At 39.4% G+C, this 13,418-nt stretch overlaps 1 protein-coding gene across 2 annotated transcripts in view; it reads right to left on the reverse strand.

The window, feature by feature from the left end:
• Positions 1-2,121: 2,121 nt before the first annotated feature.
• PAK5 (p21 (RAC1) activated kinase 5) overlaps positions 2,122-13,418 on the reverse strand; it is a 258,183-nt gene continuing 246,886 nt past the window's right edge. For both annotated transcript variants that reach the window (XM_037017616.2, XM_037017617.2), the window contains exons 8-10: positions 8,122-8,247; positions 6,397-6,531; positions 2,122-4,280 (exon numbers count right to left, since the gene is read on the reverse strand). In XM_037017616.2, coding sequence (XP_036873511.2) covers positions 4,125-4,280; positions 6,397-6,531; positions 8,122-8,247 — 417 coding nt within the window. In that variant the 3' untranslated portion in view covers positions 2,122-4,124. The remainder of the gene's footprint in view (positions 4,281-6,396; positions 6,532-8,121; positions 8,248-13,418) is intronic.

The raw sequence follows: 13,418 nt of genomic DNA on the forward strand, positions 1-13,418 counted from the left end.
AATAATAATAATAAAGGGAGAAATGTGGGATCCACATATAAATCAAGTATAAAAATCAAACGAATATTCTTATTTGACCTGATTGTTTATAGTTCATAATGCGTGATCAAAACTGAAAGTTTCTGTGATGACTGCCCTTGTACTGTTCACCATGTAAGAATTTATTCACTATGTAAGAATTCATTCACCATGTAAGAACTTGTTCGTTATGCTTCAGAAGATTGGAGACTGACGAGAATTAGGCTTGAGATGGATTAATGATTGTGCATTGAGCATTGACCCCCCCTATACAGAATTTTATTGTTGTTAACAACCATTTGATCAATAAATATGAGAGATGCCCTCTCAAAAATAAAAAAATAAAAAAAAAAGTGTCTCTAGTGGGACTGAGCCCCAGCTGCCCATAGTGGTAACACATTCATGAAAAACACCCTTTTCAGAAAAACTTCTCTCTCCTCTTTGTCTTATTTCTCTACTGCCATGTTGAGTAAGCTTCCTGGGATCATCTCCCAAATAAAGTACTTGTGTCATCTTTGTCCACACTAAGAGAATATATTCATTTGACTAGGAAATACAACTCAAAATGCATGCTTTTCAGGGCTCAAGCTGACCGGTTTTCCTGAACAATTGGTGCTATACTGGATTTGTACCATATCATGTCACTTTCACAGAACTATTCCTGCTTGTACATTTTGTACCTGCTTCCGATGGAATTGATTTTTTCTCTGCCTGGAATCTCACTCCCATTTCTTTGATGACGCAGTGCTACTTAGCTGACTGGTTTGACCAGAGTCCCAACTCATCAAGTTGTTAACTTCATGGAATGATTTTATTTTTCCAGTAATTGCTACTGAGTGTGCTCTTCCCAGTGGTTAATGGTGACACAACCATAACTTAGACTGATTCCACCTAATCCATTTTTTAAGAAAGAAATCAATCTTATTCCAGCTCAAAATAACTCCCCTCTCTTTTGCTTGGGCTAAACTTGTATCAGAGAAAAAGAAAGAGGTAGCAGTGAACAGGCAGTGGTAGGACACATGGTATGCTCTCTTAAATCCCTCCCCTGAACCATGGGGTCTCACATCAATACGTGACCCAAGCCTATGGGGCACAGTTGGGAAAGGGGGTATTAGTAACCCAGCTTGCTGTAGTCAGCTGCCTTGGCAATGCTGTTGGAAGAGAGGGGATGCCTGAATCTCATTTGTGTCAGCCTGAAGACTGTAGCCGCTGCTGTTCAGAGTGGTGTTGGTGTAGATGGCAAGTGTAGTTTCTAGAGCAAGGTTCAGCTCTATCCTGACTTCCTCCTTCTGCAGAAAAGCAGCCATATTCCCCTTTAGTTAACCCCGTGATGCATGCCTCCAGTGCACTCTCCACGTTGGGCACCCCATAACGTAGTCAAATGGTTTGTCTTGACATTGGTCCCTGTCCCCTCTCCATGTTCCTGGGGTCTTCTTCCCCATCCTGCAGTGGCTTTAAGGATGTGCCTGGGGGGAGGCTGCCTCCATCTTTCTCTTTATTGGCACATGATATATTACATCTTCTCTCACTCTGCTTTCTCAGGCTATTTCCTGGGAGTTTTTACCTTCTCAAATTTCCAGATGAGAAATGAACTCTATATACAAGTGTCTCTCTCAGCTTGACCTCTCTTATCACTCAAAGACAAGAAGGGACCCACGCTTTCTTTGAGGCAACGAGAGAACTCTTACTTCACCTTCTCTAACTCAGAACAATCTCTTTTTGATGTCTTTTGTTGGTAAAAGCCTTCAGATTAGTTCAGCATCTTTGGGACAGGTTAGTGGAGTGGGAGGCTTTAGCCATGAATCTGGCTTTCCTTGAACTTGGCTTTCCAGAATTTAATAATTATTTCCCATTAATATTGTTATCTACACCATAGTCTTATACTATTTGCAACTCCTGGGATGGGAATATTTGTCCTTGGTTCATGTTATGATGATGTTACATATACCTTTATACCAACTCATTGATAACAACTCATGATGTTACATATACCTATCTACCAACTCAATCCCCAAGGTCATAAAGAAGCCATTCTTGGTTACTCAGGAAAACAAATTTGGGAAATCTCTAGAGTTTCTAATAACACAATAGGAAAAAGGCAAACATTTATTTTTATTTGCAAGTGCAGTTTCTGCCAATCATCAGTGCTCACAAAACCTTTTAAGCTACAGTAACTTTCAGTAAACTCAAATAACACTTTAAAAAATACCCAGTGATAAGAAAATTACAGAAAAATTTCCATTACACTGTTGAAAATGTTTGGAATTCAAAATCCACTATTTTCTGCAGTGGTTTTTAATATTTGTTCTGGTTAAAAAAAAAGATTCTCTCTTTCTTTTCTCTCTACTTCTACATAGTCCTGTTCCATGAACTTTAAGGACTGCCATTTTCTGGATTTAGACTGTTTTATTTCTTACATACTTATATTAATATTTTAATATTTTACATAAAACATTGTGTTTTATGAAACAAAATTATAGATCCTATTTATGATGTGGCATTTCCAGTTTGGGGGAAAACTGGAAATCTAATCAGTAGCAGGTCATTTTACGCCTTTCTTTTCCTTTTTTAACTATAATAAATAATTAGCAACCTATTAATTACAAAAATTCTTAATTATGCTTAGAGCAACCAGAGCATTTTCACAGATTTAAATTCGTATTTGTTACGGTAAGTGAAGTCATTTAGAAAAGCCTCTGGATTTCCAGTTTGATAACACATGGCTTTTGTCTGATGCATAATTAACAGAAACTAATGATGACTATGTAGCTCTTTCAGAGTTTTAAAGGCAAATCTATATTGGCCTACAGTTAACATGCAAATTCATCCAACAAGCAACACAAAAGGTACTGTAGTAGTCATTCATTTTTACCAACATTCAAGAAGATCTAGTCAGCAGCACGACTCTCCTATATCAGAAACATGTAATCACACGGTCACAACTGAAGTCAGATCACACCTGGTAAAATACCCCTTTCCCCCTTCCTACTTCATCCTTCAGAGTTAGTTCAGACTTCCAGCACGAAACATAAACAGTAGTGATTAATACTGTGGTACGAAGGTGAATACAGACAAGAGTTTGGTGTGCTAGCATACAGAGCTTTAAAAACAGTGACAAATGAAACCAAACGTCTTGCCCCACTCTCTCGCCTTTTCCTTGGGGAGACTGGAATTCTTAGGGCCTTATTGCAACATTCACTTTGGGGGACTGAGTCTAATGATCCTAGCAATGAAACTGTTCCTTGAGAGGGAAATTGGGCTACAGGGGACACTGTACCTATTTGAGGGAGGATAAGGGAAAATGTTCTTTTGTGATGAATCGCCTTGAAGGAAAATGTGATTTTTCAAATTTTTTTATCCCAAGGAGTAGTTTGGTGGTATACTGTGGCTCAAATTTTATTATTTTTGGTTGGGTAAATGAAATGTGTACCACCATCACCATCACTCTTAATTCTTCTTCCATCACATAAGACACTTGTTAAGATAAGAAAGTTATTCTGGTGACTGAGAGTCATTCAGTATTCAAAGTTCCTAAAGAATCGTTGGTTCTCTGAAAGGGATAAAAAAAGTAGGAAAGGCTTTGTTCAAACTCTTACTAGTAAACAAGTATTACTTCAACTGATACAATGGCTACGTGACATCAAAGTACTATAAATTATCAAAACTATCATACAGAAAAATTACAAATTCATTGCAAAATACATTACACTGCTACCATTAAGAAAAAAGTGCTTTTTGTTTCCTTTCTTTTTTTTTTTTTGCCAGAAAAGTATTCTTTCAATATAGAAAATCCTATGTGTTACCCTGCATGTGGCTAGGATATATCATAACGGAGTTTATACTAAGTCCTTCTGATTTGCTGGATGAAAGGCTGAAAAATATAACAATGACTTATTAAAGCCGTGTTTCAAATGACCACGCCAGCTATCAGTGGAGAGATGCCTGTTTAAGACACAAGAAGATGCCCTGGTCTGTCAAACCCTGCCTGTCCCACCTGTCAGCTGGTTTGAATGCACAGGCCTTCTGCATGCCCTGTGGTTTCCTTGTGTCCTCCTGAATCAGTCTCACGTCCTCATCTAGCTTTGTCACCTATGTGAATCCTCTGCTCAGTGATGTCTGTATTGTCTCATGAGGGGAACAATGCAAGATGGTGGACCTGCCAGTTTCAGGAATGGATGTCCAAGGAGTGTCTGGGCTGTGGCTCTTTGAGAGGGCTCCCTCACCAGCATCAGGTCTAGGAATCCCCGCAGCATTGAAGAAACCTGTGAGAACACAAGATACCATCCTAAGGACTAGCACAGAAACCCAACCCAGTTCCCCTAAAATGGTTTCCCAGCTAATGCCCAAGAAAAGTCATTCTGTGGACAGTGAAAGTCAGCTCGAAGGGAAAGATGTTATGGAAGTAAAAGCAGATACGCCTCTACTATAATACCTGGTGTTTTCCTTACCTTCTTCAAGTTGGACCTAATAGGACTTCATGATAGCGCCATGAAGAATGATAATTTATTTATTAAATAAAATAATAATGGTAATAATAGTGACAATAGCCGCTGTTGCAAAACCCTTCCTAGGTACAGGCACTGGTCACACATGCTTGATAAAAGTTGGGTATAAACATGGAATAGCTTTATTTTTCTAGCAACTGCAACCATCTTGGCTTTGTGGAATCCCCTTTTCTGAAGAGAAACAAATCTCTGTCAGGTTACCTGACACAGACAGCATTTTTTCCTTATTTTTTTATAATTTACTTTTTTAGGTTTATCATACATTCAAGTGCATGAATATTAAGTATATGATTTACAGCTGTTTTTTTTACATATATATAAACCTGTTTACTCTCCATCCCTTTCAAAATATAGACCCTTTGTACCACTCCACAAGGTGACCAAGGGCCCCTTTCCTGTCAATACCCATCTCCCTGCAGAGAGTCCACTATCCTGACTTCTAATAGCATACATTTATTTTGTCTGCGTTTGTCCTTTACAGAGATGGAATCATACAGTCATATGCTGTCAACTCTTTCACTCAACACTGCAAAATTCATCCCTGATATGTGTGGCAAAGCTTTATTCTTTTCAATGCTGTGTGGTAGTAACAGTTGAATTAAATCATATATTATCTGTCCATTTGGGAAATAACCCTGGGCAGCTTCCAGTTTTTAACAACTGGAATTAAAGCTGCTCTTGTACATGATATGAAAGAACATCACTCATTTCTTTTGGGTGTGGGACTATTGTGTTACCATATTATTTCAGCCACTTTTCATTATTTAAACTTATTCCAATGCAGTAGAAATTTCAATCTCCTGTTCAATTTAAGCAGTCTTTTTTTTTTTTGCATACCTATGTGAGTGATTCTACTGGGGCTCTTCACTAAGAGTGAGGGAAGAAAAGATGCTACCATTACAAACTGTTCTCCTCATCCCCTCTCTTAAGGTCATGAGGCAGATATGGGAGGGAAGGTGTGCATATGGTCAGTGTTTATAGTACTAATCCTATGCAAATGGCCCCTCTCAGGAAGCTCTGCCCCTACTGGGGGCCCCTAAATTGCTGGTTCTTTGACTTGGCCTCATTATTTTGGAGCCTGGCTCTACTTGGCAATCCTTGGGAAACAGAAAATCCCCCACTTGGTCCCTTGGCCATGTCCTCCATTGCCCAGCATGATCTAGCCCCTGCCTGCCTCTCTGCCATGTTTTACCCTTTCCCATTGCTCACTTTGCCCCGCCAGGCAAGCTTTCCAACTTGGCATAGGGCCTTTGCACTTGTTGTCTCCTCTGCCTGGGACATTGTTCTCCCATTTATTTCACAAGACTTGCTCCTTCATTCTATTCATATTCTGGTTCAGATGATCCCTGCCCAGAGAGGACTTGTTTCATTCCTCAGACTAAATGAGCCCTCAGTCCCCTCTTCTACACACTGTTTTATTTGCTTCAGAGCATGTACCATTCTTAGAAATTATATTGTCTTCATCCATTTGTTTGTTATCTGCTTCCCCAACTAGAATAGAGCTCTCTGAGAGTCACGAAATCTGGGATCTTGTGCTGTGACACCCCCAGCAATTAGACCAGTTCCCAGCATATAACAGGTGCTCAGTGAGGGAGTTTTGAGTGGAGCGCCTGGTTTCCTCTTTCACCAACCCTATGGGAAAGCGCCAGTCATACCCCCATGTTACAGACGAACTTCAGAGACCGAGCGGCTGAATCACTTGCCCCATGAGTGAACCAGAAGAGCTGAGATTTGAATCCAAATGCTCTAATCTCAAAGTCCATGCCCATAAACCAGGATCTACTCCTGGAAATGACAGGCCAGTCTTTAAACTACAGAGAGACTGAAAAATCTAAGATGATTCTCAACTTCAGCAACAGATGCTGCTTCTCACCTTGTGTAGGTCCTTCACTCTTGGAGGTAAACTGTCCCGGATCCTCCGCATTGCCTGGAGGGGAGGCTCATTGAAGTAGGGGGGCTCACCATCAATCATTTCTATTACCATGATCCCGAGGGACCAGATGTCCACCTGTCAGGCAGAACCCACTGGTTATCTGAGGCAAGGAGACCGCTCTGAAATGGGTGTGCCCAGGGAACCCAATAGATTCACACTCGTTCATAAATGGAAGCGGTATTTACAATCTCCCAAAACTTACAACACAGATTTATAGGCTGAATTATTGAGTCACTGAGATTTGCTGATAGTTATTATTGTTTTTTAAAGACAACCTCAATGAAGATTCTGCTAACTAGGTACACAGGAATAGCTTAACATTCTGAAGTTTAGAACTTTTTTCTACTGTTAATTTTGGGGGTTAACTGTCTATGAGGGCAGATGAGAAAACATCCAAAGTTTTATGTTATGAACATAGAGAAAAAAGATTCACTTAAACCATAAAAAAATTAGAAAGTTTCTGGCATACTCATGACAAATTGCAATGAGCTACATTGTACAACATGGTATATTTTGATTCTGTCGTTAATTTGGTTTTTAAAAACAGTTCTCTCCCCACTACTTTGGGGCTCTTGTCTTTTTGTTTTATCATTTTGAAGCAGCATACACAAAACCCTGCTTTATAAAGTCATTTTCAGGAACTGGAGAAAAGAAAAGGAGGAGATGACAAGCAATTCTTCCTGAGTAAAGAATGGGCAGCCAGGACAATGAGAAGACATAGCTGTGTTATAAATTCCCAGCTGCAGTCATTTCCCCATAACGGCCTCATTACACCTCTTATCAGTTAGCTGCATTCCTGTTACAACTCCTGCAGTGACCTTCAATGGGAATTTATGCTCTTGGAACCACACTGAGAAAAACAAGTCGAGCACTCATCCAAGGTCAAGCAAACAAAAGAAAGAGACCAGAGTCCACCTTAACTTATGCCAATATCCTAGCTCATTGGTCCATGCCATCTCCTCCAAGCTTCTCTCTTAGAATCTGCCTTCTGCTCCATAATGTGTGGAAACACCGTGTGCCCCGCCGAAAAAACTCCCTGCCTCCGTGTGTGGAGTCTTGCACGCCTCAGGGCTTCTGCTGACACCATTTCCTCCCTAGAAGGCTTTTCCTCCACTCCTTCTGGACCCTCATTTTCACAAAACCAAACCTAATCTCTTACTAGATTATGAACGATGGTTTACTTGCTAGAGGACACTGAAATTGTACCTTATTTTAAAGTATGTTATAATGTTTGTATATGTTTTTTTCTGTGGGAAAACATTATTGCTCAGACAAAGATCACATCAATCTTGCGGAGCTTCTTCTGACCCTCTATGCTTTGACCGCCATTCCTGTTCCTCTGGGTATCTCCGGCCACTTCTCAAGTCACATTGTCTGCTTCGTGTATGCCTGCTACTGAGGGTGTCATCAAAGTTGAAATGATTTATTTCCCAGGATCCATTCTTAGGACCTAAACGAATAGCCCTAGATTGATGTGGCAGTATCCTCAGTGGTGGCCAGTCTCCTTTCTGCCACAACCTACTTGTGACAAGCCTAGTGGACGGAACTCAAAGATGGAGTCAGAAGTCATTGCCTTAATCTGTGGTCATTAGCCAGCTCAGAATCCCTGCATCCCTGTGCCTATGCAGGCCCTGCCACTCCCAAACAATGACTGTCACCCCTTACCTCTGTCCCATAGGGCAGCCTAGAAATCACCTCAGGTGCCATCCAGTAGGGAGTGCCAACCAGTGACTTCCTCTTCGGCACCTCTTTGGAAACTTGAGCACAGAAACCAAAGTCAGACAACTTTATCTGAAAAGGAAAGGAATGCAACAAACTAACGATTTAAAAATACTGGCTTCCAGATAGAGAAATACAGAGGCAGTTTCAAATTCAAAACAAAATAGTCTCATTAACAGGTCTTGGAGACACCAGAGGAGGTGTAGGAAGACCCTTTAATGGACAAACCTCTTAGGGCTCCACCAGGGTTGACTTACAAATGTTCAAACTCCTCTGCTTGTATCTTTTATAAAATTATGAAACCAAAAAATATTTACACATCAAATATACTCCCAAACAACAAATTCATTAAAATTGAAACCCACAACTTTTTGATCTCATGGATAACGCTTTGGTAAGTAAATTGTTATTCTCAGTGTGATTTTGTATAAATTTATAAATTTGTATAAATTGTATAAATTGTTGCAGTTTAGGTTCTGTATTGAACACATTTAGATTTCTAGGTACCATGAGGTGATTCAACTTCATTTCTGTATCTGAATTATTGCAAGACCTCATTTATTTTTTATGTATTTTTTTATTGAAATATAGTTGATACACAATTTATATTGGGTTCAAGTATACAACACAGTGATTTGACAACTGTGTACATTATTAAAATGCTCTCCCCCACTAGTGCAGTTGTCAATATAGAAAGAGGTTATGGAACCACTGACTATATTCTCTATGCTGTACTTCAGACCCATGATTAATTTATATTATGATTGAGATTTTGTGCCTCTTTACCCCTGTCACTTATTTCACTCAGATGCCCCTATCCCTCCCCCATGGTAACCACCAGTCACTTCTCAGTGTCCCTGAGTCTACTGCTGTTTTGTTCATTTTGTTTTGTTTTGTTTTGAGATTTCACATATAAGTGTAATCATATGGTATTCGTCTCTCTCCACTTGGCCTATTTCACTTAGCATAATACCTTTTAAGTCCTCATTTATGTAGGATGTTGTGATATCACTTTAAGTATTGAATCCCTTTTTCCTTTCTTTTTTCCTCTCTGCTCATGATAACTGAAGTTGCCAATGTGAACATCAGTGCATATGGAAATATGGTCATGGGAACTGGATGTTAGCGCTTGGTTATCAAATGTTTAGGTGGTCATCCTAATGAGCCCGTGTATATATGTTATTTATCTTAGATGTAATTTATAATCAAAAAGAAAAATAACCCTGGAAACTCTTGCACAGAGCTTTTAAGAATGCACATTCTGTACCATAAGGTACCCTGCCAATGTATATATTACAGATGACCTCTCTCAATAGGATTGCCATTTAGGGTTGTTGATGATGGTAGAATACATTCAAAGAAAATCATGGCTCAGACATTGGTTGGCATGGTTCAGCATGGCCATTTGAAGTTAAGATTTCTATAGATCAAAGGTACTGTCTCTAAACCACAAATTCTCCCCTTGCTTCTCTCCAGATCTCTGAACTTTTCTCAACCTTTTTCTCTGGCTTTGTCTCTGCTGCTCACACCTGAAACACTGGGGTTTCCTAGGGCTCAGCTCTTAACTCTCACTTCTCTTTTCACACACTCTTGCTAGATACTCTTTTTCTTCCCATACTTACTGCAGACCTCTCTCCTCCATTCTAAACCTACACTTTCATCTAGTATAATGTTTCCCCATGGAGTTAATTTTTGTGAAGGGTATAAAGTCTGTGTATAGATTCATTGTTTTGCATGTGGGTAGCCAGTTGTCAGCACCATTTCTTGAAGATAAGATATCTTTGCTCCAGCGTATTGCTTTACTCCCTTATCACAGATCAGTTGACTATTATTCATGGTGGGTCTATCTATTTCTGGGCCCTATATTCTGTTTCATTGGTCTTTTTGTCCATTTTTTCTTTTTGTCAGGTAGTATCAGTCTTGTGACAGGTTCTCCTTCCTCAGTATGTGTTGGCTATTGTGTTGTTTTTTGCCTCTCCATATAAACTTTAGAATCTGTTTGTCAGTATCCATAAAATAACTTGCTGGGACTTTGACTGGGACTGCATTGAACCTACAGATCAATTTAGGAAGAAATGATCTCTTGGCAATGTTGAGTTCCTCTATCCATGAACATGAAATATCTCTCCATTTATTTAGTTTTTTCTTTTTCTTTTTTTATCAATGTATCACTGATACACACTCCCATGAAGGTTTCACAAGAAAAACAATGTGGTCACCACATCCATCCCCACTTTATTTAGTTTTTTAATTCATTCATCACGGTATTGCAGTTCTCCTCATATAGATACAGAGCTAATATAAATGGCATTGTGATTTTAATTTTAAGTTCCATTTGTTCATTGCTGGTGTACAGGCAAGCATACACTTGCCTATATTAACCTTATATCCTACAACCATATTATGGTCATTTATTAGTTCCAGGAGTTTTTATCGATTCTTTCAGATCTTGTACATAGACAATCATATCAGGTCTGAACAAAGAGTTTTATTTCCTTTCTTCCTAATCTGTATATCTTTTATGCCTTTTATCTTATTACATTAGCTAGAACTTCCAGAATGACATTGAAAAGGAGTGGTGAGAGGGGATATTGTTGCCCATTTCCTAATATTAGTGGTAAAGCATAGTCAATGTTTAAGCATACCTCAAGGCCCTGATCACTTTTCACTTCTTCCAGAATTTTTCTCAGGAGCACATATTGATCTCTCCCCTCTCCAAATTTGAGAAAAGTTAGCACTCATTCAGTCTGGAACTGTTTTCTGATGCTAACCTTGTCCCTCCCATTAAAAATGACCTTCCTCAGGGACAACAGCTCCATCTTTTGTTCCTTAAGAGCTGGGAAAACAGTAGATACTCAGAAAAGAAACACATGCTACAAGATTGATTTTATGTTGACACATATTTGGCAGCAGATCATGGGATAGAAAACACTGGTGCTCTTCATGAAACCATCACTGACTCAACTGTACACAGTTCTTTCTAGAATCAAAGTTGCAACACAGATTAAATGGGGGTAATGTTTTAGAAATTATTAATATTTTTTCTTTTTCCATTTCCTTGTTCATGATCTTCTTTCTAATCAGGCCAAGGCTACAGTGGTGTGGTTTAGGGTGCGAGGAGACTGGATTGCTCCAGATGGAATGCTAGAGAAAGCTGGTTTAGTGGAAAGATGATTTTCTCAATTGCTTTGGCATATCAAAAATCAAAACCAGATGCCTTAGAACACAGAATTTCCATGTGGTATGAAGAAGAGAGCTCTGTGACCACACAGCCGGTCCATAATTCTTATTGCCCTATTATAAAATAATAATATATAATTCAGAGAAGTGAAAATCCTATAGTCCGTCCCTTTTTGCCTGGGATTATTTGCAGAAGAAAACAAAGAGTTGATTTGATTGTGTCAGGAGCCAACTCTTCATTATACATCATTTCCCACCATCCCAAACAGATGGTGGTAGGCTTCATAAATATCTGATAGCATATATCCCCATACAAAGAAGGAAGAAGAGAAGCCACATGCATTTATGTTCAGAGGTAATATTAAAAATACTTAATAACCAGATTCATCTAGACCAATCAGAATCTAGACATTAAGTTGAACAATGTCTTTGAGTTGTCTTGGGGACCTTACATCTTTAATAAGGCATGAGACATTCCAATAAAGAAATGGGGTAATGGGGGATATACTCCAATCACTTCAAACAGTGACTATTAACCAATAAACATGAAAATACTGTAATATTTTAACAGTATATAGAGATATAATAGGGAATGCCAGCTGAACATCAGCCTTGGCTGTGCCCAACATGGCTTCCCTGGTGAAATGGCACAACACGGTGGGTAGAAGTGGACTTGAGGCAGGCTACTGGCTTCCATGGCCTTTGTGTGCAGGGGTCCAGAAGCTCCTCCAAAACTCAGTGAGGGAATGAGCAGGTGCCTGGCACAAGCCTATGGTTGACATGAGGAGGCAACCTCAAAGATGGCTTTCAAGATTTGAGGCAAGAAACTGGAGTTGTAAATACTGCACAGATGCCCTCCCTGAAAAGTCCAGCAGCTGTTAGGTCCTGTCAATCCTCAGTGGTCACCAATCTGGGTAGCAGAAGAGGCCAGTTCTGCCAGGGGAGCGACCGGAGAGAAACAAGAAAATACATCTTATATTCTTCATCCTGAGGTTCCATAAGCCACATTTGTACCTTATCCTCCCAGACTCCCTCTGGAGAAAGATGAGGGTAGAAGGTACGAAAAGGCAGTAGGTGGTGCCCACAGCCAAAATACTGAGGTTTTAAAGGTATCCATTAAACCTTACACGAATGTGGCTGAACTTAGATAGAAAATGTTTAAATTATTTAAGCAGACTAAATGTAATGAATTGAATCAAAATAAGGTTTTTTTTATAATTGAGTCAGCAAGGCTTTGTGCAGAAATCTAGGTTAGTTTTAAGAAATACAGAAACTATAAATCTGTATGTGCACATGTGTGTGGTTATTTCCAAAGCTTGAGTGTGAGCAAATTTGCAATCCTATACAGATAGCAGAGAAGGAACACTTTTGCCAATATATTTTGTTTGCCTGTAAATTTAAGAAATGTGAATGGTTAAGGAGGTGAATGTATCAGCATTTTAGTATTGGCAGTTTTTAATTTCAGCATCTCTTGTGTGGTTTTCTCTGTCAAAACATGAAAAAAAAAGACCCCAAGCCTGACAGACTAATAATTATCTCCTGATAAAATGTAAGATGAGAGACTGAAACTCGACACTTGGAATCTAAGCCTGTTCCTCTGCTGTGGAAGTATAAGCACTTTCACGTGATCTTTTTTCCCACTCATCCAAGTACATAAAAGAGACAATTTTCTAAAAGAACATAATTGCACACAACATTCATCCAAATAAATCTGCAAGTAGATAATGAGAACTCAAGTAATGAGTATAATAAAGCATTGCAGGCAGATCTTAAAAGCAAGTCACACAGACTCTAAGCTGAGCCATATTTTAGATAGAATTGCACAATGTGGCTACTTAGAAAACCACCTTTGTCTCACTAATGTGGTTAGGCTAAGAAAACTGCAGCTAGCACATTACCACCCCCTTAATGGAGGAGATGTAGCTTGTTCCACAGGGGCCAGACAAGGAATGAGAAGTCAGAGCTCAGATCAAGCTGCTATTTAAATCGGAGATCCTATCCATCTCATGTATCCATCTCATGTGGCATAAGGGGCCCCACAAACACATGGGAGGGAGGAACAA

Source organism: Manis javanica, chromosome 5 (assembly GCF_040802235.1).
Source record: "Manis javanica isolate MJ-LG chromosome 5, MJ_LKY, whole genome shotgun sequence".
Lineage (NCBI taxonomy): Eukaryota > Metazoa > Chordata > Mammalia > Pholidota > Manidae > Manis > Manis javanica.